This window comes from Biomphalaria glabrata, chromosome 1 (assembly GCF_947242115.1).
Source record: "Biomphalaria glabrata chromosome 1, xgBioGlab47.1, whole genome shotgun sequence".
Taxonomy (NCBI): Eukaryota; Metazoa; Mollusca; class Gastropoda; family Planorbidae; genus Biomphalaria; species Biomphalaria glabrata.
Window position 1 is genome coordinate 39384111 of NC_074711.1, and position 25183 is coordinate 39409293.

The 25183-nt window shown below is 33.9% G+C and overlaps 1 protein-coding gene across 7 annotated transcripts in view; it reads left to right on the top strand.

Moving 5' to 3' along the window:
- Positions 1-304: 304 nt before the first annotated feature.
- Positions 305-25183, top strand: part of LOC106074356 (uncharacterized) — a 44008-nt gene continuing 19129 nt past the window's right edge. Inside the window, exons 1-3 of one of the 7 annotated variants that reach the window (XM_056035846.1) lie at positions 305-576; positions 21991-22093; positions 24529-24673. In XM_056035846.1, the coding sequence (XP_055891821.1) occupies positions 314-576; positions 21991-22093; positions 24529-24673 (511 nt within the window). In that variant the 5' untranslated portion in view covers positions 305-313. Of the gene's footprint in view, positions 577-1405; positions 1430-8096; positions 8204-8568; positions 8706-9457; positions 11721-12332; positions 12472-21990; positions 22094-24528; positions 24674-25183 lie in introns of those variants that run through there. The other 6 variants (XM_056035893.1, XM_056035887.1, XM_056035855.1 and 3 more) reach the window with 6 other exon arrangements.

A 25183-nucleotide genomic window follows, 5' to 3' on the forward strand; every position in this document is an offset into this window, starting at 1 on the left:
TGTGAACTATGAAACTATGTGACTAATAATCATAATGTGACAAGTGACAATGTGATGTGTGCAGTGGTAGTTCTGATTCTGATGTTGATGAAATGAATATTAATAATTTTTGGGAACTTTATTAGATCTAGATTCTAGATCTATATGTAGAATATAGTCTGTAGCCATTTTAGATCTATACATCTACTCTAGTGTCTCTAGTATCTAGTCTATACCAAGTTTAGAATGGAATCTTTATAGATCTAGAAGATCTATACTTTATCTTATTGAATTATTCTCAACTTACACTTCAAGAATACGATCGCCTTTTCGTATGCCAGCTTTCTGGGCAGCGCCCCCTTCCAGTACAGCACTGACATGTTGTAAAGGTGCATATAAAACTCCATTGATAGATTTTAACACACCACCTTCACTTATCTGGCCTCTAACATTAAATCCAAAGCCTGTTGATGTTTTTGTAATTGTGACAATTCTGGGACCACTAGATTCTGTTCCATTTGCTGAAGGGGAGGGGATGCGATCTTCATCGCTGTCAGCCATGCTGAATCACGTGACTCTTTTATTTTCTTATTTGCGGTGAAGTACTTTTCTTTACACCACTAATAGAGAAAGACTGGATCTACCTCTCAACTAGATCTAGATGCCTAGATCTATCAATAGATGGTATTAGATCTAGACATCTATATTCTATATAGATCTAGTCTACTTATTTCCTTTTGCCAATTCGACGAATAATTTATAGCAAGTTTTATTAAGGCAAAATTCAGTGTCATTTCGATCATTTAACAATACCTGCCGTTATTATCAATTTGTGAGACTTTTGTTGATTGTTGTTCAAGAAAATAAATAAATAAAAAATCCATGAAATGCGTGCGTTGACCTTTACACCGTCATAAATTTTTTGTTTTACTCTAAAATAGACCTACTATAGTGGTTAACTTTAACATTCTTAGTGGTAATATGAAAATCTTTGAACCCGTAACAGGACTTAAACAGGTCAACCTTTTACTTTTGACATCCTCCCCTCCCCCTCCCCCCCCCCCCGGGACAAAAAAGTTTGACACAAAAAAGTTTGCATTATATATGCACAAAATGCATTCTAATTGAATCTGCGGCACACTATAATATAGGCTATTCATCCTAGTAAAAATAATTAAAAAGCGAAGGTCAAATATAGTAAAGGGGTACAGGATTCGAGGGACACGGTCCGATACGGATGATTAAACAGTGAATGGCATTTGATATGTCCTCTTTAAAAATAAAACAAGTTCGAAATTGCAACTGAAAATCGTTTTGGGGAAATTTAACGCTGCGGTTTCGGATGTAAAAATTACTTTTTTATTCTAGACCTAAGGAAGGTATTAGCAGGTTATAATTTCCTATTTTTTTCGTCCATGGCAAGTGGGAGAATTTAAGTGATAGCTATATGGTGAGTGCAGTGAGTGTGTCGGGTATTTTTGGAATATATAATATATTAAACGACGCCAATTAATTTGATTTTTTTCATTATAAGATGCGGAAGATTGCCTAATAAATATATATAATCTAGTTTTTTGCATTATCAGTAGGCCTATATATATACTTATATAGGCCTATGTATTAGATTTGTGTAAACAACGCCAATAATGCATCTATGGTCGACTTTAGGCTGATTTGACTGATTGTTCCAAATTGGGCACCGCAATGTAGGACTACATTTGGCAGTCTTGGCTCTTGTCACAGGCTTTTAAAGATGTAAGACTTAAAGGGTTAACATATTTTGTGTATCGTGCGATTGACTTAGAATAGAAAGTCTCAAGTCCCCCAACAGTGTAGAAAAACCGCAGCTCGGTCTTGTCGATTTACATTGCATCTTTTGCGTAAAATTATTGGCCTATTATTGGCTTGGAAGAAAATATTCGCATTGTAACTTCTCAAATGGTTGCTTCAGAAATTTAATAGTGCAATTAGTATATTCATTATGGCTTTAGTACGAAACATCAAGTGATGTAAAATCTCTACGTTATAGGGTAAAACATGCATAATATTAGGCCCATGGGCGTAGCCAGGGGGGGGGTTCTTGGGGTTCAAACCCCCCCCCCCCCGAAATGAAATCCTTCCCCCCCCCTGGGGGGGGACGGAATTAAGTGACTGATTTTTGCTTTCATTTTGTTTATTTTAGGTGAGATTTTAATACTAAATCATCACTTACCACAGCACAGCCGAGGCAGTTTTGAGTTAAAAACCCTCTACCAGGGGGGTTTGAGTTTAAATCCCCCTACCAGGGGGTTTTGAGATTTTAAAAACCCCTATCAGGGGGTTTTGAGATACAAATCCCTCTACCAGGGGGCTTTGAGTTTAAAACCCCCTACAGGGGGTTTTGAATTTTAAACCCCCTACCAGAGGTTTTTGCAGTTAAATCCCCCTCTTCTATAAAACAAAACAAAAAAAAATGAAAACAACAATCCCCAAATTCCAACAGCACAGTTGAGGAAGATTTTGATTTTAAAACCCCATCCAAAATTTACGATAACCCCATCTTCAATATAAAAAAAGCTAATTACACACTCAAAATTCTATGAGCGTAGCCAAAGGAGTTTTGAGTTTAACCCCCCTCCCCCTTCCAGTTGGGGTTTGAAGCTAAAAAGTACCTCTTCAATATAAAAAAAGCAAATTACACACTATAAAATCTATGAGCGTAGCCAAAGGGGTTTTGAGTTTAAATCCCCCTCCTCCAGATGGCTTTTTCTTTAAAGTTTAAAACCCCTCCAGATAGTTTTGAGTTTAAAATTCCCCTACAGAGCGTTTAGAGTTGAAAACCTCTCTCTTCAATATTATTTTAAAGCAAACTACAGTCACCAAATTCTATGATCGTAGCTAAATGGGGTTTTGAATTAAAAACAAAACAAAAAAAAAAACATTTTAGATTTTTTAGTTTAAAACCCCTCAACAGATGATTTGACGAAAAAACTTTGTTTTTCGATATAAAATCTAAAGCGAAATACAGGCATGTAATTCCAAGAGTGTAGTCAAGAAAGGTTACAAATTTCTACCAGTGGCTTGGGCTCCATTAATTAAGTGTGAATAGTCTTCTGCCGAAATTGAAAATCATTAAATGTGTCTCAACAAAGATGGCTAGACAGATTTTAGGAGTCAGTTATAGAGATCGGGTCTAAATCAAAGAAATCATATGCCGAACTGGGAGTCGAATCCTTAGTAAGGTTGTGACAGAGCGTCGCGTGATGTTTTGCGGGACATGTTTTCCGACAAAATGAATTACGCAAAATTAGAGTTGCGGAAACAGCTTGCCGGAAAATGCGCCTAACGGCGCGAGAGGGTTTTAAGTCAGTAAGAATAGCACATTAGGTTTTTGAATTAAAACTTTTTAATAGCAAAGTAATGCACTGTAGATACCTCAGAATATGCATTTTGTTGGCTTTCAATACCAGAAATAGTGCTCGGCGGCGGGGCTTCGCCCCGCGCTCCCCCAGACCCCCTTGCTATCAAGGGCGGGGAGTCTACAATAAACAATAAACGTCTTCCGAAAGGGTCAAAATCTAATAAAGATTAATTATGTACACACACACACACACACATTTATATATATAATTTTTTTTGCGAGGGGGGGGGTCGGGGGAATCCCCCTTCCCAAAACCCTCCCCGAAAAAAATTCCTGGCTACGCCCATGATTAGGCCTATACACCTACATACAAGAATCGCTCGCTTAAGAGTATATAATAGTTATTCTTGAAAAAAACATTAAAATTAGAAAATGAGGCTCGCAAGCATCAATGGAATTGAGCCCCTCACTTTGTAAGGACGGCCCTGCCTAAAACAGACTTTTTTAACTCTTGAAAATAAATAACCACCCATGTCTACACATACATACACACTGTAGGCCTACATTGTTATCACGTCGCTCGAGATCCCACTGGTTGCACTGAGAAATATCGATTTAGATAGGAAAGGGTGGCGGTCCGCGACGCGGTGCTGTCCGGTCCGCTGAAATGCCGGCACAAAGTGAAAATAATTCCAATTTTGACAAATGTAATTAAAGTATTTTTTATTTACTACGTTGGGGCCTTCACTCTTTCTTAGGTAAGGTGACAGACGCCCCAAATTAGGCGGGGCAGTCCCATTTTCATTTTTTTTTTTAAAGTCGATCTATGTCACGCTTTTATTTTAAAATGTTTATTTTTAAAATACCGCCTTAGGCGTTTCTTTCCTTGATCCTTATTTCATATTCGCTGCTTCACGTGATCCTATGTTAGAAGCATGGGTAGTGCTTTTACTTTGCAGCATCCTGCCTCCACAGAAACTGGCGTCAGCATATAGGCCTATATATGTTTCCTGTTGACTCTTAAATTGGTGCGTTGTCGTTCTCGCTGATTCTGTTAATCAATTCCAGCATACTGTATTCCCTGGCTTAGCTTTCCCTTCTGCTCTAGTCGATGGCAGGGTATGAAATATTGGAGACAAATACAGACAGGCAGAGTTTTTCGTTTGTAAAGAAGGCAACAGTGGAGTGCAATATGAGATTTGTCGATCACAGTTTTCTGTCGCACTTGTGAATAAAACGAAACATCTGCATGCATTTCCTATTTTTCATTTAAAAGCTTCTAGTAGGCCCCCATTAAGTTACTTCTACAATATTTCCATATTAGTTAAACTCGTTAAAGGTACTTTTGCCTATCATACAGTTTTCCATAATAACAGTTTTGGATCAATAGACTGTAGGCCTACGTTTTAACTGCTTACAAATGTAGGCATTTTACCCAAAGTACACATAATAATAATAATTTGATTGATGTTAACAAACATGATGTAGGCTCAAGGCAAGAACAAAATGTGAAGGAATCGTTACTAAAAAAAATGAACAAAGCAAAGAAGACGGTTAAGAATTATAAGTTTTTGACAGCGTTCGTGGATGCTTCGAATCCTCTATAAAACGAAGTAGTTTCCCCTGATGATACGATTCCTTGTGTCACCCTTCGCGGGAAATATTTAAAAGCAAAATTTGTCTATTTATATTTTAAAATATAGCGGAATTTCGGGCTATGGAAAGACCAGGTGGTTACATCTGAAGCCTTCGCGGTGTAGAGACTACTTAAATTACATGCATTTCCTATTTTTCATTTAAAAGCTTCTAGTAGGCCCCCATTAAGTTACTTCTACAATATTTCCATATTAGTTAAACTCGTTAAAGGTACTTTTGCCTATCATACAGTTTTCCATAATAACAGTTTTGGATCAATAGACTGTACGTTTTAACTGCTTACAAATGTAGGCATTTTACCCAAAGTACACATAATAATAATAATTTGATTGATGTTAACAAACATGATGTAGGCTCAAGGCAAGAACAAAATGTGAAGGAATCGTTACTAAAAAAAATGAACAAAGCAAAGAAGACGGTTAAGAATTATAAGTTTTTGACAGCGTTCGTGGATGCTTCGAATCCTCTATAAAACGAAGTAGTTTCCCCTGATGATACGATTCCTTGTGTCACCCTTCGCGGGAAATATTTAAAAGCAAAATTTGTCTATTTATATTTTAAAATATAGCGGAATTTCGGGCTATGGAAAGACCAGGTGGTTACATCTGAAGCCTTCGCGGTGTAGAGACTACTTAAATTATATCCTGCTTTAAAATCATATTTGTTTTCTCAAGTGAAATGTCTCATCATAGTCAAAAGTTTATCTAAAATCCCCTTTGCTGAATTTCGGCTGCATTTTGTACACAATGTTGCGGCAATATTTCATGCAGAAGTTCTGTTTATCGAGAGACTAAATGTCAGTGCTCTTGAAGTATCTTTTGCCATTGACTAATTGGTTCGGAAATGCACAAAAAGTACGCATACGACTTAATATTTTGGATAACTCGTGTTGATTAGAAAAAGTGATATAGTAGTGACAATTGTGAGTAAACATTTACGTACACTGCGCCGAGTACTTCAGTGAGAGAAGCCGCCTATTCGATCAGTTAACCAGGATCGCACAGAAAGATGCTCTATCTTGGAAAAAACGTTTCAGAAAGCCTGCAATTATTTAAATCATTGTGTGTGTACATTATGTGTAAATTGTGTGTGTGTGTGTGTGTGTGTGTACAATGTGAGTGTACTAACGTCTAAGTTGTCGAATGAGATATTCCTCAAAAAAATCTAAGCCTGTTCCTTCTACGTCCCATTATCGACATGTGTCCCGCTCCTCATCTGTCGAGCTGGCTATCCTTGGTGGCAGCATAGGTTTGTGGCACATTGCATCATTTCGCATTTTGGGCAGTGTTCTTTAGTTCTTCTGGTAACAACGAGAATATTATTGTGCGTTAATGAAATGGGAAAACCAAAGAAAAGTTGACTCTTCTTCTTCGTTCTCATTTTTTATGAAGGACTCAGATCAGTAATCCTATATCCTAAATGAACCGCGCATTGGTTTCCAGATCAGGTAGTTCTCCATATAGTTTGTTCTCTATAGGAGGGTTTCAGAGCCAGTCTTTGTGCCCCTTGGTAAAGTATACAGCTTTGTAGGACATGATCGGCATTTTCTGGTGATGCCCTCCATGGAAGAGTCTACCCAGCCCTCCCATAAACCTTACTTTAGCTGGACTGGACTGGGAGGGGGCAATAAAAAACACATCCCAACGGACATTCTCAAAAATTTGCCATTTACTGCTTCACAGATGGGTCCGTACTTTTAGGACGGAGCACTGTCCTGTTGGAGCATATTTTGCCATGTTCCGGCCGAAATTTGATGCCCGATGCCCGACACTGAGGAGAGTCTTTGGAAACAGTGGTGCACTTCTTGCAAGAGTGTCCGCAGCTCCAAGAGCTGCGGGGGAATGTGTCTGCAGAGCCACTTGATCTGTATGGTAGCTATGGGGCACTACGCAGAACAGTAGAGTTTCTCGCAAAGGCTCTCCGGGAGGATTAGCCCTTCCAGCCTTGCTACCAATCGGAGTTTATCTCAGGTGATGCTCCACAAGGGCAAGTTTTGCTAGTCCCAATTTTTAGCTTCTGAAACATATATGTTGTTTCGTTCTCTTTTGTCCGGATCTGAGGAGAAAAATTAGGCCCTACGTATGTTGGTCATGTCGGGACAACTTGTAATAGGCATCACGTTTCTTGACATTGTGGTGAGAGCGGGTCCATTTCTCTGTTATTCTACTCTCTATTATTTTTTTTATTTTTTCCGGGAAGAGAGGAATTTTTTTATTTATTTTTTTTGTTCATTCTCCCATATTTGGACAGTAATTGTTCGTCTGCTTTTTCATTGCTTTTAATGAAATGGGATAGCCGAAGAAAAGTTGACTCAGAATGTAAAAACTTCCAAGAAAAGTTAACAGATCTTTACTTTGTGTGTGTGTGTGTCAGTGTGTGTGTGTGGAACATGTTAACAATCCAACGTGTTTGATCTAAAAAGAAAATATGGCGAAGGTTAGGGCAAGCTACCGAGTTGTTCACATTTTAAGAAAAGAAATGAAGCCATTTTCCGATGGGAATGCATAAAAAAAAATAGCTTGCTAGCAGTCAGATTTGGCGCGTCAAAGCCTCAAGAGTTGGACAAGTTTAAATACCTTGGCAGCAATGTATGCATGTGAGACATGGAAGTCATCTGCCCCAAGTTGAGAAAAGACTAAATGTGGCTAAAAAAAAATGGCTATAAGACGGATTTTAGGAATCAGTTACATAAATCGGATCTCAATCAAGGAAATCCTATGCCGAACCTTAGTAAGGTTGTAACAGATCGTCACATGAGGTTTGCGGGACATGTTATCCGACAAAATGAATTACGCATAATAAGAGTTGCGATGACATAGAGGCCAATACGAGGAAAGCTCAAACAGGAACGTCCTCATATAACTTGGCGCCACACTTTCACGGAGGACCTCAGAACAGTGAACACCATGAGGTGGGAGAAGAGGCTTCAGACATTGCAAGTGACAGATCTTTTTGGAGACAGCTTGCCGATCAGTGCGCGGGAGGATCTAATTTAGTCTAAGTCTCTAAGTGAGGGAGAAAATATGTTACGAAACAAGAATGCAGTCAAAATTAAGCTGTTAGCCTTTCTCACACATTAAGCTTTAAAAAGTTCTAAAACTATTTTGTTTATTTGCAGCATATGAAATTGAATTTTTTATGACTCAGAAATCAGATTGTGAGATTTGGCAGTTTTATGCAAGATCACGCCACAACTGATTAAACTCAACACCAAACTAGATCTACAAGGTAAAGATAAGTTGATTTCACTTGCTAACATATTCAGAAGGGGAAAAGGGTGCGCCTTGTTCACTTCCTAACCTGTGCAGCAACGTCTGAGGCTCTTAAAGGTTAATGGCAGACTGTTATGATTTTTGTTAGTGATATCTTATAAATAAAGACATGTCCTCGTTGAGTTGACTTCTTTGAATTTACAACAATAATATAACAATAACATTGTGATTAGTCTTGGAACATCGTTGCACAAATTATTTAGCTGCTAGACTATACTGGCAGGTTATCTAGGTCTGTGTGCAAGTGCTTGGTTTATGTTTATCTGTGTTTGTTTCATCTATAGATTCTACTTGTGACATGCGAAAATCCAGATCTAGATTAAGAACACGGACCTATATTTATATCTATATTATTGTATATTGTGTGTGACTAACATCGTGTTATTTGTTATTTTATGGGGAAAAAAATTCTTAGTAGATCTAAGTCTAGACTAATCTAAACTTCTAAACATAGTCAGGTTCGTATTTACAAAATATCTAGATTTAAAGAATATTTGTTTAAAAAAAATCTGGCTCTGTTACTGTTTTTGGTCTGGATTTTTTTTATTGGTAATAGTTTAGATACGCAGATACCTTTGCCGACCACCGTGTTGTTTGTTAACAATATTTATCTCCCTTACCTATATTGAACTTTCAATAACTTTTTTTAAAGAGAGTTTTTGTTCTTATGCTGTCAACTTATGATTTTTTAAGTGTATTTACTGAAATGAAGGTCTAAATAAAATGTTATTAATAAATTGATGAACTTGTTGTTTCTTCTTTTTTTCTACTTATGAAATTATTAATTAAAAAATATATGTTAACAATTAGATCTATAATTAATATATTAACTCACCAAGCAAAGCGAAATAATGATAAAATAAAAAAAACAAATATGCATGAATTAAATGAAATGAAACACGCATCTATATATACATGTTATGTTTAATTTTTTTTTTTGGAACAAAATTATGCATTATGACTTAGTGATCTTTTTAGAGCAATGACAATAAATGATATAGATCTAGTACGGGAAACTTATTACTATAAGAAATAATACTTTTATGTTTATCTGTTGATGATTAAGACTACAGTTAGATCTATACATTTCTAACGAATTTTGAGCGCTCTCTATTTTCGTAAAATCACACCACGAAGAGGAAGAATTTTATGAAGCTGACACAGATCAGTGTCCCTTTCTCTTTCGCCGTAAGGTCTTCTGAGTGGAGTCTACTGTCTACCAGAGATTTTTTGGCGTGTGTTTTATGATCAGATAAGACTAATGTCTGTGTTTATAACTCTTACCACTACCTCTGGCTCCACCTCTCTTGGAGGGAGGATAGGTCGAGTGTAACTAGATCACGAACGTCTTTGTTAAACGTTACGTAGCACCTGTTAAACTATCATGTTTCACAATCTGAAATTTACTTTGCGTAGAGTGGGGAACAAAAGCCAATGTATAAAGAAACAGGTAAGAAGCATATACACTATTATTTAGATAATTTATGCATCTTTACTTTCGGAGTTCATTAAAAAAAAAACTCCTCACCTATTACACTAAATTTGTTTAAGATGTGTAGTTGTGTGTGTGTGTGGGGGGGGGTAGCGACTCCACCTACCAACCCTTCTCTTCACATGGATCCACTAGCGCCCATGTATTACATTCCGTTACGGAGTCCAAATCAAGTTTTTCTCTCCCGCCGTACCGTACAGGTGGCGATTGTCTCCGTTTATTCTTACGTACCTTTAAACCCTCGCTGCGCCGGCCGTCACACGCGATCTTTGTCTTTACGGCAGAACTAGGTGTGATGTAATCACCTTCCCCTGTTCGGAGCTTCGCTGCGCCGGCCGACACACGCGATCTTTGTCTTTACGGCAGAACTAGGTGTGATGTAATCACCTTCCCCTGCTCGGAGCTTCGCCGGCGCCGTGGTCATATTAGGTCATCTACTGCTAGGATCGCTGGTATGCTCATAAAGGGAGAAGGGCAAGGTACGGTGTTTTATTTGGTCAAAATTTATCCTTCTTCGCTTTCTTTGTCGGTTCGTTTCACCGACATGCAGTTCAACTGAGGTCTAGTCGGATGAGACTAAGACTGAAACGTGATGCAACATAAACCATGTCACGATCAAAACTCTCTTGGTTGTATCCTATAATGTCGGCCAGCTTGTACAGATAGTTATGTACGACAAAAACTCCCGTGGTTGGATCATATCGTGTTGGCCGGCAGTCTATAAGTAGTTACATCAAGAAGTAGTTATGTATGACAAATACACTCTGATTGTCATAGAGTCTAGTCCCCCTCCCCTATTTGGTCCACAGAAGTAGTGACATAGTATTTTTATCTTGAAGCTCTTTCATCTCATTAAAGAGATTTGATTAAGCCTTTGATTTTCATCGCCCTATCCATATTTGGAGCCATCACAAGGTTACTAACTGTGATGCCATTGTAACATTTCCCGAATCTGTTATAAAAGCAGTTCCCTTCCACTCTTCAAGCCTATCATTACTTTCTCTACCTTGTTGTAGATATTGCTTGTTCTTATATTGTGCATTGTTTTTCATTCAATATGATTATAAGTTACCGTACATAATAAGAGAAGGATAAAGAACTTGTACTTATAGCTACCATATATTTTTTAACAGCAGCATATGGAGCTGATGAAAAAACATGGGACAAATCTGCAGAAATGCTTGCAGCTGCTACACTACTGCAAAGAGACATCTATACATTCTCACCAAACCACAACAAAACAAAATACTCATGGCTATTATTAAAACCTTTATTTCATGATGCAAACACATACATACTATCTCACACAGACAACCATATATGCTGCAATATAACACTATTGCATACAAATGGTAATCACTTTGATGTGGTTGTACCACAAGAGGCCACATGTAACCGTTTTTTTGCCAAATCCACTGCTTGGAGTATGATGATTTAGCCTAAATTTTTAAGTGTTGATTAATATTTCATCTTACAATATATTCAGATTAGATCTATTTGGCTATTTGATTTTTTTTCTTGCCTTTGTATTTTATTACATAAAAATACATAGAAATATACCCATTTTTTAAAAGATACCACATTTTTCTTTTGCATGTCATTAATTTCATCATTAAATAACAATTTTTATGTCCATTATTTTCATGTATTTAAAGTCAGGGTACCGGTATCTATTTATTTAATTACTTTTATTTTGCCAATAAAAGATATTTTGTTAGGCTTAGAGTTATTTTTTTTATTTTTCTATTAATTTTTTTGTCTGTTGTTATTACTTTAACTACATGATTTTAATTTCGATTTTTAGTTATTTTTCAAAGTACAAAAGATTGTTTGCATTTTAAATGAATTTTAATATTAGATCTAATAGCTGCTAGAAAGAAAGACAAAACAGCAACAGAAAAAAGTTGGCAAGTAATTCAAGGGAGATAGTCTAGTACTAAGCCTTAAAACCAAAATGGCGTATTTCCAATGACAATATATGGTAATAAGAAATAAAACTTAAAAAATATATATTTTAAAAACTATTTATCTCCGAGGAAATCAAATTACATATTTGTAATCTGCATTTTTTTCTGCATATTCTGAAAATATAAGAGAAACCTAATTTAGCGTTTCTAGTGTCGTATACTAATACCTCATTGATTATTTTTTATATTATAATAATGATTAATTATCATATTAATTATGTCTCATGAGACTCATCATCACTCATGTCTGATCCGAGTGAGGCTGAGTCGAGTACAACTACAAGTAGTGACTGTGAAGTACAACAACTTAAACTTGAACAAGAAATGTGAAAACTACTCCATCACATTCATTTCATTGGCATCATCATGATCATCCATGCCATGACATCAACCTTTATGATGACATGATTGCCGAATATAAAACATTCTAGGATTAATTGATAATAATCTATAAATTTTAATCTACTAAATCTAGTCCACCAGGGGTGCCATTTTTCCGGAATAACCCGGAAATCTGGGTTTTGAGGGGTCCGATTTCCCCCCCTCCCTCCGAATTTGCCTTCTACAATTTGGTTAAAATCCAGATTTTTAGTTGATTTAGAAAAATAATTTAGATTTTTTCGAAATTTCTTATCATTTTCCCCATTAATTTTAGTTTGCTAGTTCCAATCACGCAAGCCGCCATTTTTAAACAAAATCGACCAGTCTCATATCTCGTGATTCGCAAGACTTTCACTTTGCATGCGCACTAAGCTTTATTTACCGGTACAGTATTTGTTTTTAAAGTGTAAACATTCTAGATTCTATAGATCTAGAATTTCTAGATCTACGGAACGCTCCTCGAATCGGCTCGATTTAGAGTCTATATCTATTTCTATGATCAATCTAGTAATCTAGACTGTAAAGTCTTGTTTTTAGTATAGATATAGTCTAGATTAAGGCGAGGTCTAGTCTAGATCTACTCGCGTACCTAGTCCTAGATCTAGAAATAGATATATCCGTGTTTTATATTTTAATATTTGTATAGGTTCCATATAGAGCCTTAATTAGTTTATGTCTAGAGCTATATTGGTCTAGACTCTAGAGTATTATAGAGGTAGGATCTAGATTTAGGGTGGACTAAATAACCATATATTTACATCGTTTTTAGATCAGAACTAGAATCAATGATTGTAGAATTAAATTAATAAGTTTGCGTTCACCTGAAGACCTAGAGTCCTAGTAGAGTCTAGAGGTTAGAAAAAATATATCAATTGGTCAATAGAGCTAGATCTATACAAATTATAATTATGTACAAGCAGTCCAGCACATTCTAGCCATCTAGGTCTACATTTAAATATTAGAAACTAAATCTAAATGTTCATTTTGGAGTAGATCTGGACTAAATCTCAAATCAATATTATCTTGTTGCATTAGATTTACTGGTCCATGCATGTACATTGATGGAATCAGTTTTATCAATGTTGATTAAAGTAGGCTGCTTCAAAGGAATAATGAGGGAAAAAATATTAAGAGAGAAACATCATTTAAAATAACTGTGTGTTTGTGTGTGTGGGGGTTGTGTACAAACATTGTTAATATAAAATTGTACTAAATCCTCTTAACTTGTATTACAAGCTTTATCAATAAATACACACAAACTTTATTTATTATAATGATAGGCTTACTAATTACATATTTAAAACATGGGGGGCATATTATGATATAGATCTAGGTAGTAATTTACTACTGTTCTTCTTTCGTAAAATTTTGGTGCTTAAATTGTATATATGCGGTACGATTGGTAAAGTTTGGGGTTTATGATTTCAGGGTTTGTAAAATTTGGAAATTTGGGTTTCAGGGTTTACTTGGTCTCATGGGTGGCACCCCTGTGCTCCACATCGAAGGAATCTATCAGCTCTGCTTAGAAACTGACGATACACATAAGTGTAAGGTGCTAAGCCCAGTAGCGCATTACCTTACCGGTACTTTAGGTCTAAGCTATTTTGAGATGTAAGGCCCTTAATAAATCCAGATATTATATACTATATTTTTAAACAAATAATAAATCCAGATATAATATATTTTTAAACAAAGCTGTTAATGTGATGGGAATTACTTTATGGTATCTCTGATACTTCTTAGTACACAATTAGTGCCATTTTTTTGGGAAAAGGCTACATAGTAATTAACTGGAGACATAAAAAGACATGGTGTCCCACATTTTTTCACTGTAGCACCTGTAACACCGGATGTTGAATCACACCAGAAAATCTAGTAGATATAGGTAGTTTTCTCACCAAAGTTTTGAATTATTATAAGAATTAAGCTTATTATTCTCAAGTTTGATCTAAAATACACAGAATACTATTTTTCAATCCAAGTTAATGTAAGCCTCATTGTTTTATCATTGTTTGTGGTGCTTAACGGGACACTGAAGAAGTCTTAATCTAGATATAGGTCTAGTGTAGATTTAAATCTACTCTATATTTCAATTTATATGTAAATCTAGTTTTAAATTAATTTTGTTCTTGGTGCATTGAAAGTCAGAAAACTGCACCATTTAGTCTATAATTAGGTCCTGTTTGAGGCAGTTATGTCAACTATATTTTTAAAGGATGGTTGAACACACACACACAGAGACCTAGTACATTCATTTTTGGTTATAGAAAACTATTTTGTGAATCACTAATAAAAGAATGATTGGTAATGTATATATATATATTTACAGACTTTAAAGAAGTTGCATTTCAGCATGTATTAACAAAAAAAATCTATATATATTTCATATTGGTGTCCCGTTGTAACACCCGCAACATCTTATCTTATCTTATATAATACAGACGTTACTTCAAAAAAGAAGATGATTACGTCCTACGCGTCATGCATTTAGTCATGCATATTAACCAATGACTTAAATTCTGCCAAGTCACTGGTTTTCCTGGCTAGCTCAGGCAACCCATTCCATGCTCTAATAGCACTAGGGAAGAAGGAGTATTTGTACAAATTTGTCCTAGCATATGGGACGAGGAATGTGCCTTTATCTTTGTCTTTCAGAGTATTTTATTAAATTTTGTTTTTGTATTTGTCGATTATGGTTCAGTGTTTTATGTATTATTGCTACTTTACTTTTGAGCCTTCTGTCCTGAAGGCTTTCTAAATTTAGTGATTTTACTAAAGGTGTTACTCTAGTCAAATGTGAATATTCGTTTGTTATGAATCGCACTGCTCTATTTTGTGTCTGTTCTAGTTTCTTAATGTTTTCTTGAGTTGAGGGGTCCCAAACAGAGGATGCATATTCTATTATTGGCCTAACCAAGGTTAAATAACATTTTAGTTTTATGTTCTTATTTGATTTATAGAAATTTCTTTTAATAAATCCTAATGCTTTGTTTGATTTTTTTGTAGTTTCATCAATATGTGGATTCCATGACAGTTTTTCATTTATTATAACACCTAGGTATTTTGCGTTTTTAGTCTGTGTTACTGGTTTGCCATGAATAAGATAAGTGGAATTAATTTGTTTTAGTTTTTTTGTTACTCTTAACAACTGACATTTTTCTGAGTGGAAAGACATGCTCCAATTTGATTCCCATTTCTGTAATTCATCTAATTCTCTTTGTAAAATATCTGTGTCTTGTGTTGTTTTTATTGTTCTATATATTATGCAATCGTCTGCAAATAATCTGACTTTTGTTCCTGAAGTAATACAATTTGGTAAATCATTTATGGCGGAAAACAGATTCTCTATTGAAAATGCATTTTTCGAGTTCAATATTCATTATCTCTGAATATAGACCATCTGTGGTATATTTGCTTTTACTGATGGATAGATCTATGTTTCTGGAAGCTTCATTAGCAAAATTTTTGTGAAATTCGTTTTTATATTGAATTTGTGCGTTTGTGAATATCATGAAGTATTGCCAAAAAGACAGACAACATTTACTTTTGGATTTATGTGATCCCATTTCAAAAGGTAAGAAACATATTTTAGAAATATAACTCATGTATAAAATACATACTTAGTATTTAAAAATGATTGTTGCACACCATAAAGAAAAAAAAAAGTAAATAAAATGCTTCTTTTGTCTTAAATTTGAAAAAAAATAGCCTCGATGCAATTTTTGAATTTGTGATGTCGCCAAACAATGTGTACATTTTTTTTTAAATATTATTTATATTTTGCCGATTTTCGCTGTAAAACACTTATTTTTGTATTTCCATCATAATAATTTATTATTATTTTTTTATTTTTGGTTATTTAAAAAAAAAATATTTATAAAATCTCGTTTTTTTTTAAACCAATGAGAATGGAGGTCGCCGGAACTAACTTCATGACCTCCCTTTCAATGTGCTTTTTTTAAAAATCATTCGCTCAGAATAATTCGAAGCGATAGCATCTAGCAAAGGTAATTATAGACAGAATCTATTACAGATAATTCAGTTCATAATATCAACTGCTTAGTTAATTATTCTGCTTTAATAATAGGATGTCGTAATCTTCAATAATTAACTTCAAGGACGGGAACACGGGTATCTATCTTAAGCCAGGCGCGCGCGGTGAAAAAAAAAACAAAACACGCGTTTTGACTTAGTCAACCTGAAGGTGCACCTCTGAATTGAGATCTTAGTCTGTAAAAGCTAAAAACCTATAATTTTTAAATTAATATCGACTACTACGGCAATTATTTTACTTTAATATTGGTGCATTGCATGCGTCATAAAATCGGCCCGGCAATGCGATGTTTCAGCGCGAGGGGGGGGGGGCACATTTTGAACTTAGATTTTAGATCTAAATTAATCTATCTCTAGATCTATAATAGTTTCTACAGATCTAGATCTATAAAGACTAGATCTTAACCATATTTTAAAATCAATCTAGCGAAATGCTTTTAGATTAGTTAGACATAGATCGATCTCTAGGTCTAGGACTAGATCTAGGTCACTGGACTTAGATTCTGAGATTAGATTAGTCTAGATCTAGTCATTAGAGTTAATAAGCGTGAAATTATTTAAATATTTACTGATCTAGATCTAAATTCTCTTATCAGGATAGATTAGATCTAGAACTAGATGATTTAGATCTATATTTATTATATATAGTCATTTCTAGTAGATAGTCAAGTAGCGATGTACACACGTGGATCAAGAATCAAGACCGTAGTGATCTAGTCTAAGTCTAAATGTAGACTCTAGGTCTTAGATCTATATAATTTATATAGCCTTATATCTACGTCTAAATATAATTCATAGTAAGACTTAGGACTAGATTTTAAAATGGAAAAAAATATGAGATCTAAATCTACTATCTAGTCATTTCTAGATCTAGTAACTAGTACTACTAGTAGATAGTCAATTAGCGATGTACACGTCTGGATCTAGGAATCTAAATGTAGATTAGATCTAAGATTTTATATATCTAAATCTAATTCATAGGATCTTATAAACTCAGTAGGGTTAAATTAGATCTGATCTCTAGATCTACATCTTAAATTACTTAAAGTTAAAGTGGAAAAAATCTAGATAGATCTAGTGACCTAGTCAATTATAAACAAGAGTAGAAGAGATTCAATAGACATAGTGACATAGTTAAAAATAACAACAAACACATATTAACCAAATTATAAAAGTTGTTTTTATTTTTTTCTCAGCAACAGTTACTACAGATACAAAGATTGAGATTATTTGAGATAGTAAACAGAATAGTCAATAGATATAGATCATGCACCATGCAAGTTAAGCTTTATTAGGTCTAACTCTAAGTAGAGTACTCTAGACCTAGATCTAAAAAGTGATCAAGAACTAGAATAGATCTAAATCTTGTTAATATTTCATTTAATATTAGATCTTTTCTAGTCTAAAATTATACATATCTATAACCTTTATCTAAAATTGATATAAATAGTATCATGTTAAAACATGAAGATAAGAGAAAAAAAAAAGACTTTTTATTGGTAGCGTGGGCCGAAGAGGGGGCTTATTTATTAATTATAAATACTTTTTAAGGTTGTTGTTTTTTTTTTCAAATGTTATATAAATATACTTTACTTTGTGACATAGTTTTAAGCAAATAATATTGTGAATTTGTGAAATTCATGGATTATTGGACATATCTTCTGTGAATTATGGATTTTTCATTATTAGGGGTAAGTGTGTTTGACCTCATTTTTTTATGTTAAATACTTGTCTGATGATAATGAATTTACTTTTTTTGGATTCCTCTCTTCTTGGGCATTAAAATTGATACATAATATGTCTAAACTGATTATGTTTTTGTTATTTAGGATAATGATAAAGTATAATTTGCAACCTAATTTTTTTTACGGAGGGGGTGGGGTCTGGGGTGGCTCAATTAATTTGCATAAATGACTTAAAAAACTTGTTTTTATATGTTTTTCAAATGTTCTATAAATATACTTTACTTTGGGATATATTTTTCTATAAATAATATTGTGAATTTGTGAAATTCATGGATTATGGGACATATCTTCTGTGAGTGATGAATTTTTCATTATTAGGGGTAAGTGTGTTTGACCTCATTTTTTCAAGTTAAATAATTGTCTGTTGCTTCTGATTTTATTTTTTTTGAATTCCTCTATTCTTGGGCAATAAATTTGATATATAATATGTCAATAAAAGTAATTTTGAAATTGGTCAAAAAAATGGTCCTTAAAGTAGAATGTTGAGAGCTCAATCTGTTTTCCGCCTTATGTAAATTAAAAATAGTAGTGGACCCAAGACTGTTCCTTGAGGTACACCTGAGTTTACTGTTATCGGTGTTGATTTAGAACCATTTATTATTACAGTTTGTTCTCTCCCTATCAGAAAGTCTTTAATCCACTGATGCAGTGGACCATTAATGCCGAAATATTTTAATTTTTTAAGCAAACTATGGTGGTGAACTTTGTCAAAAGCCTTAGAAAAATCTAGTAAGATAGCATCTATTTGTTCACTATTATCTAAACCTTTTGAAAAATCATCAATTAGTCCTATTAGTTGTGTTTCACATGATCTATATTTCCTAAAGCCATGTTGGTATGGTGTGAGGACATTATGTTTGTCTAAGTGGTTTATGATGTTGCTACATATTATGTGTTCTAGGATTTTACATGTGATGCTGGTAAGTGATACTGGTCTGTAGTTTCCTGGGTCAGATTTTTCTCCTTTTTTAAATAGGGGGGTGACATTCCAGTCCTTTGGTACTCTGCCCTGGTTAAGTGAAGCCTGAAAGAGTATCACATCTTGTGATATAATAGTCATGTTATAATAAATGCTTGAATTATTGTTGAGATAATGCAGCACATAATAGCCTATAAATTAGCTATAATGCAAGTATAGCATAAGTTCTATTTTCTTATAAAAAAATCTTTTTTTATTTAAAAAAAACTTTTACCAGTAGTGTTACAGGTGCTACGGTGTCCCATTTTTTAAATTGAGCGCAAACATAACTTGAGTGATCAAAAACCTCCATTTAACCTCCATTTCTCCATCTAGCTGCTTAATACAATAGAAACATTCAAATTATGCTAAAAAAGCAAATAAATTAACAGTTAGTTGTACTTTAATCATCAATGGTGTCCCAGTGATGCACCTGAAATGCAAAAGTGGGTACCCCCTTAATCAGCACTGCTGAGGAAATGTATGTATTACAATTCATTTTCTATTGATAAATTCTTAAAGTAGAATGGCTGAAGAAGTGAATACACCTTAAATGAAACCAAAAACTTCCACTTTAATTTTTAGCCTGATGTGACACTTTTTTTATATCAGTACTGGAGAAACACTCATATATAACACTTATAACATGTCACTAACTAAAAGACTAGACTAGATGTATGTCGTAGAATAGACTAGATTCTAGATCTTTGATAGCATGATGGGCGGACTGGGTGTCAAAATCGGCTCGGGCATTTCTATAAAATTCAGCCCACAAATTCTCTATCATGTGATGGGCATCCATTTCTAGGTGTATCGGTCCTTAAAGATTATTGTTAAGTTTGATAATGTATCGATATGCATACAGTGAACTCTATATCTTTATAAGCAATATAGCGTCTTTTTAAATCAGCAATTATGTAGGTCCTAAAAAGATGAAGCACTGTCTACATTCTACATTTTATTTTCAGAAAATGTGTTAGATTAAAATAGTATTTATATAATAGTGTGAAAGATTTATTTAAACACAACGCTCAGATTGCCTTTTATAAAAATAATAATAATAATATAAAAAGAATATTATAAAACCTTTAACAATTTGAAATGTGCCGTAGTGGCTTCGATCAGGCCATTTCGGTGGCCCGGTAGGGCATTTGCCCAAATGCCCATATAGCCAGTCCCCCCCTGGTCAAATATCATTGCTTTTAAGTGCACCTTATTAATGGAGCCCAGTGACTGGTAATAATTGCTTTACTTTTTTATATTGGAAGGGGTTAGGTTAACCACAAAACCCCTTTTGGCTACGCTCATGGAATTTATTTATTGTAGCTTTGCTTTTTTTTTTATTGAAAGGGGGTTTTCAACCTCACTCATGAAATTGGTTGACTAGTTTTCCTTTAGTTTTTTTTATTGGAGAGGTTTTAACCTCAAGTGTCAATGGCTACACTCATGGAATGTAGTGGCTGTAGCTCTGCCTTTTTTTTTTATTAGAAAGGGTATTTTAGCATCTATACTTCCTTGGCTACAATTACAGAATATTAGGGGTCTAGTTATCATCCAAATGTGTGTAGGGGGTCTTATGGAGTATGAGTTTGTGTTTCTATGGTGACTATGGGAAGAGGTTAGCGATTGGTTGTGGATGATGTAAGATAAGTAGCATTGTCATTAGCTGTCTTAGGACAGATGACTCCAGAATCATTTCTATGGTGACGATGGGAAGAGGTTAGCGATTGGTTAAGAATGATGCAAGATAAGTAGCATTGTCATCAGCTGTCTTAGTTAGGACAGACGACTCCTGAACATGAAACTGAAATGAAATGTTATTGTAGCGAGTCAGATTTTGTTCAAAATACCATTATATTATTACTAAAGTATACTATATTTATTCCATTTTATAACAAGTTGATTTTGTCTATATATGCAGTGATTCGCACAATATATCCCTCTCTTATTCTGTTTATACCTTTCCCCTCCCCTTCCAGTCTCTTTCTCTTCTCCATACACAATTTTCACACATTTTCAGTGCAAAGTAATAAAGTTTAAGGACTCAACCCAACCGCCACTAATGCAGTCCAAAAACATTGACTTTGTAAGTGAGAACAATATTTAGGGGAAAGGGGTAGGAGCCAATTATTGATAAAAAGTATACTAGATACATTATATACATACACTTTTTTTTAATCATAAACACTGAGCATGTTAGATATGTTTAGTGGTTGCAGATTTTATTTTTTAACCTGGTATACTGTTGTGTGTGCTACAATGGTTTGGGCAGGGCTGGATATATCTACAGGCAACATGTTTCACAAGCTTATTTAACTAAGGGCAAGAAATATTTAGCACTGACATATATAATATATAGGCTTATAAATGGCCCTATATCTCAAAATAGCTTAGAGCCTTTCAAATACTGGACTGGGCTTATGTGTGAGGTAATTTTTTAAGCAGAGATGGGCAATGAAAAGTGGGAAAATGACCATGACCTGTCTGTCTTGACATGGCATAAAAAGAAAATGATTTAAATAACAAAAGTTGAAGATTATAAAAATTATTATAAAATCTTTTTTTTATACCATGCCTCTCATGTGTTCAAGAGTTTCTTAAAATGTTCGGTTCTTTAAGGAAGGGGTAAAAAAAATGTTAGAGAACACTTGAACACATTGACCTGACTCACTTTGATATCAAACCTAATTTTAATTATGAGGAGTAAGACATTGAGACTTATCTATTTTTATAGACAAATGGATGAGGAGGTCATAGATACTATCAGTTTTTTCCTTGGTCTTACCATTATAGAGCTATTAAAATTCCAACATAAAAATGTTGCCGGCTGGGCCTTACTTGTTCGGAGGATGTATGCTACGCTAGATCTAACTAATAAGTTTAAATATAAGCTATTGTGTTCTTGTCCTGTTTTGAATTGTGTGCAATATTGTGAGTTTTGTGTGGGATGACTGTGTACAAGTCAAGGGCCAAAATCCAATATATTAGTGAATAGTATTAGGATAGTTTAGTCTTAATTATAGCAATAATACATCAAAACTATAAAAATGTTATTATTATTATATAGAGATCCCTCTAAAAAATCATGGAATAAGCATCTATTTTGTCCTTTTAAAGAATTAATGGTAATTATTGATATAATTTCAGATCTGTGGACAGTGTAGAGAGTAGTCTGTGTTTCAGAATGGGAAAGCTGGATGTGAAATCTCTGCGATATTTAACTCGAGAAGATTTTCGTGTTCTTATTGCGGTAAGAATTTTGAATTTTAGAATCTAAATCTTGTCTAGACACTAGTAGACACTGGCTAGTAATAGTTACTCTAGTAGATCTATTCTAGACCAAGATCCATATTAGTCAGCCTAATCTAGTGATGTCTAGTGACTAGTGTATTTCAGTAAATTTAGTGGGTTATTTTTATTATTAATACTGTTGATCAAGTAGATTAATTGAATATTATCATTAGTTGTCTAGATCTAGTCAATCAGATATCTATATAATAAATCTTTGAATTTATTCAAAGTTACATTTTAGCTAGATCTAGAGTAACTCACCATTAAGATTATTGAACACTTCAAATGTTTTCTTTTATTAAAGTCCTCACAAAAGTATTATTCTTATGTCTTTATATTGATAGTTATGGCAAAACTTAAAAAATTTGGTAGTGCACATAAACATTTCCATCATGCATTGTCTTATTTTTCTTCAGAATAAAAATTCAATTTGAGGACTAGGTTGACTCTAGAAAGAATGCTACTAGTTCAAGATTTAGAGCTATTTGAAAGCCTTCTAACATATTAATCAACTAATCAATACACTTTCTATTGAATTATAGTACAAAAAAAAGAAAGAGGCGTTAGTGATATTTAAATTTTCTATTTTGTTTTGCTTATGAAGCACTTCTTTAGATGAAACAAAACATATATGGAGAGCTGATTGTTCTGGAAACCACAATGCAGTTCATCTGAGATTTAGGGCTAGTTATATAATGCTTAAAAAGTCTGAATCCTTCAACATAATAATAAGAACACAGACAAACTGACATAACTGTTAACCTACAATTCATAGTTGGTTGGACACACCCTCTATACTTGTGACTTTCACATGTATTGTATCACAAACCCGAGTATATAACTATATTTCATAGTCCAGTAACTAATAAATTTTGATTTAGATAAAAATACACTATTGGCTACTTAAGCCTCCGGCCAAATCCGGATTCATCCAGATATCAAAAAGTACTATCCTGTGCACCCCTAAACGTAACATCTAGGTACCTTGCAAAATAGATGAATCTTGGTAGTACACTGTTTACACGTAGACAGAGACAGACTTAATAAAGAAGCACTTGAAGATGTTAACTTTGTGTTGCCCCAATCAACAATTTAAGTATTGAATATAGGGTTTCTTAGAATAATGCTTTATAATATTAATTTATAATGTACATTACTTATAAAAAGATATATATATTGTTATAACCCTAGTGGCGGACTGAAAGGGTTAATGTGTGTGAGGCCTACTGACACACATGATTTAGGCCAATCACACAGGTCAAGGGCTGTTGAACAAGGGACATTACTGCTAATGCACGCAATATGACCAATGTTATGGTCATGTGACCAAAAAGCCTTTACAGACGAGCGACAGTGTATTAGAAAGTAGTCAGTAGAGTCCAGGACAGCAAGCAGTAAGGACTGTGTGCTACGAAGTGAGTCCTCGAAAATGCAGCTGTACGAGCTAGAGAGACTTGTAGTGATTAGTTAGGCAGTTCTGTTGTGTAGCAAAGCATTTGAAGTTAGTGTAGCCAATTGTGTTTATTGGCTGTTGTTGATGTAATTGTAAATAAACCACCACCTTGTTACTTTAAGATATGTTGTGTTGTTGGGCAATGTTTACAGAAGGCCTGATTAGGAGAGAACGTAACAATATAAAAGATCTGCCAAGTTGTTGGTTTTCCTGGCTGATTTAGCAACCAATTCTATGTCTAAAGCACTAAGGAAGAATGAGCACTTGTGTAAATTTGTCCTAGCATATGGAATAAGAAATGTGCCTTTACCTTTGAGTCTTTCTGAGTATTGCATTAGGTTTGTTTTTGTATTTGTAAATTATGATTCTGTGTTTTATGCATTATTGCTACCGGGTACTTTACTTTTTTGTCTCCTGTCCTGAAGGGTCTCTAAATTAAGTGATTTTACTAATTGTGTTACTCTAATTTTAATCAAATATAAATCTCACTGCTCTGTTTTGTATTTGTTCTAGTTTCTTAATGTATTCTGAGTTGAGGGGTTACAGATACATAAATTTTAGTTTTCTGTTCTTGTTTGATTTGTAAACATTTCTTTAAATAAACCCTAATGCTTTGTTTCATTTTTTAATAATTTTATCAATTTGGGGATTGCATGATAATAATTTTTTTATTAAAAACACCTAGATTTTTAGTTTTTAGTCTGTGTAACTGGTTTACCATGAATAAGTACTTTTTTATTTTATATATATATATATATATATATTTATACACACGGATAAAGATATAAAAAGTGATTATATATAAATATGTTAATTATCTTTTGTTTCTCTTAAATGTAGATCTTTATAAAGATGTAAATATCTGCTGTTTATAAATATGGATAGGGTATATTGTTAAAATAATAATTATCTATGTTTTTAATAAAATGTGTATTTGTCAGGTTGAGATGGGAATGAAAAACCATGAGCTTGTTCCTCCAGCATTAGTTGCAGCTATTGCTCATCTTCCAACTGGTGGAAGCCATAAAAAACTAAGAGAGCTTCACAAGCATGGACTAGTTGCTTATGAGCAAGGCAACAAAAGATGTTTGTATATAAATCTATTCTCAGATAACAAACTTTTTTTTTTGTGAATGAATAGAAGATATTGGAATGGGTGATTAGATTTTCACCAAAATTGAAGGATAGTGTGACAGTGTTTGCTAGGATGGAGTAAAAGTTTAAAACAAATAGTAAGAAAAGTTAACATTAACTTAAATTTTTAGTTATTTCATAATTTTTTTTTATAAGTAATCTTTTAAAGTCTTTTTTTTTTTTTTCTCTGATTGAAGGAGTAAAAAGTTCATAATAAATATATTCCTTATTTAAAACCTGTTGTTGTTTTTTTTGCTAATGACTGGAAGATAATGGTAAGGGTGATCACAACTATAAGAGTTCTTAAATATTAAGACAGTGCGAGAGTGTTTGATATGATGAAGCAAAAGTTCAACACAAGTAGTAAAAAAAATTAATATTAGCATTTATGATAAGTTGATTTCAGATTTTTAAAATTAAACAATTTTTTTTATAGTCTCTATTTGCATTGATTTCATTAGT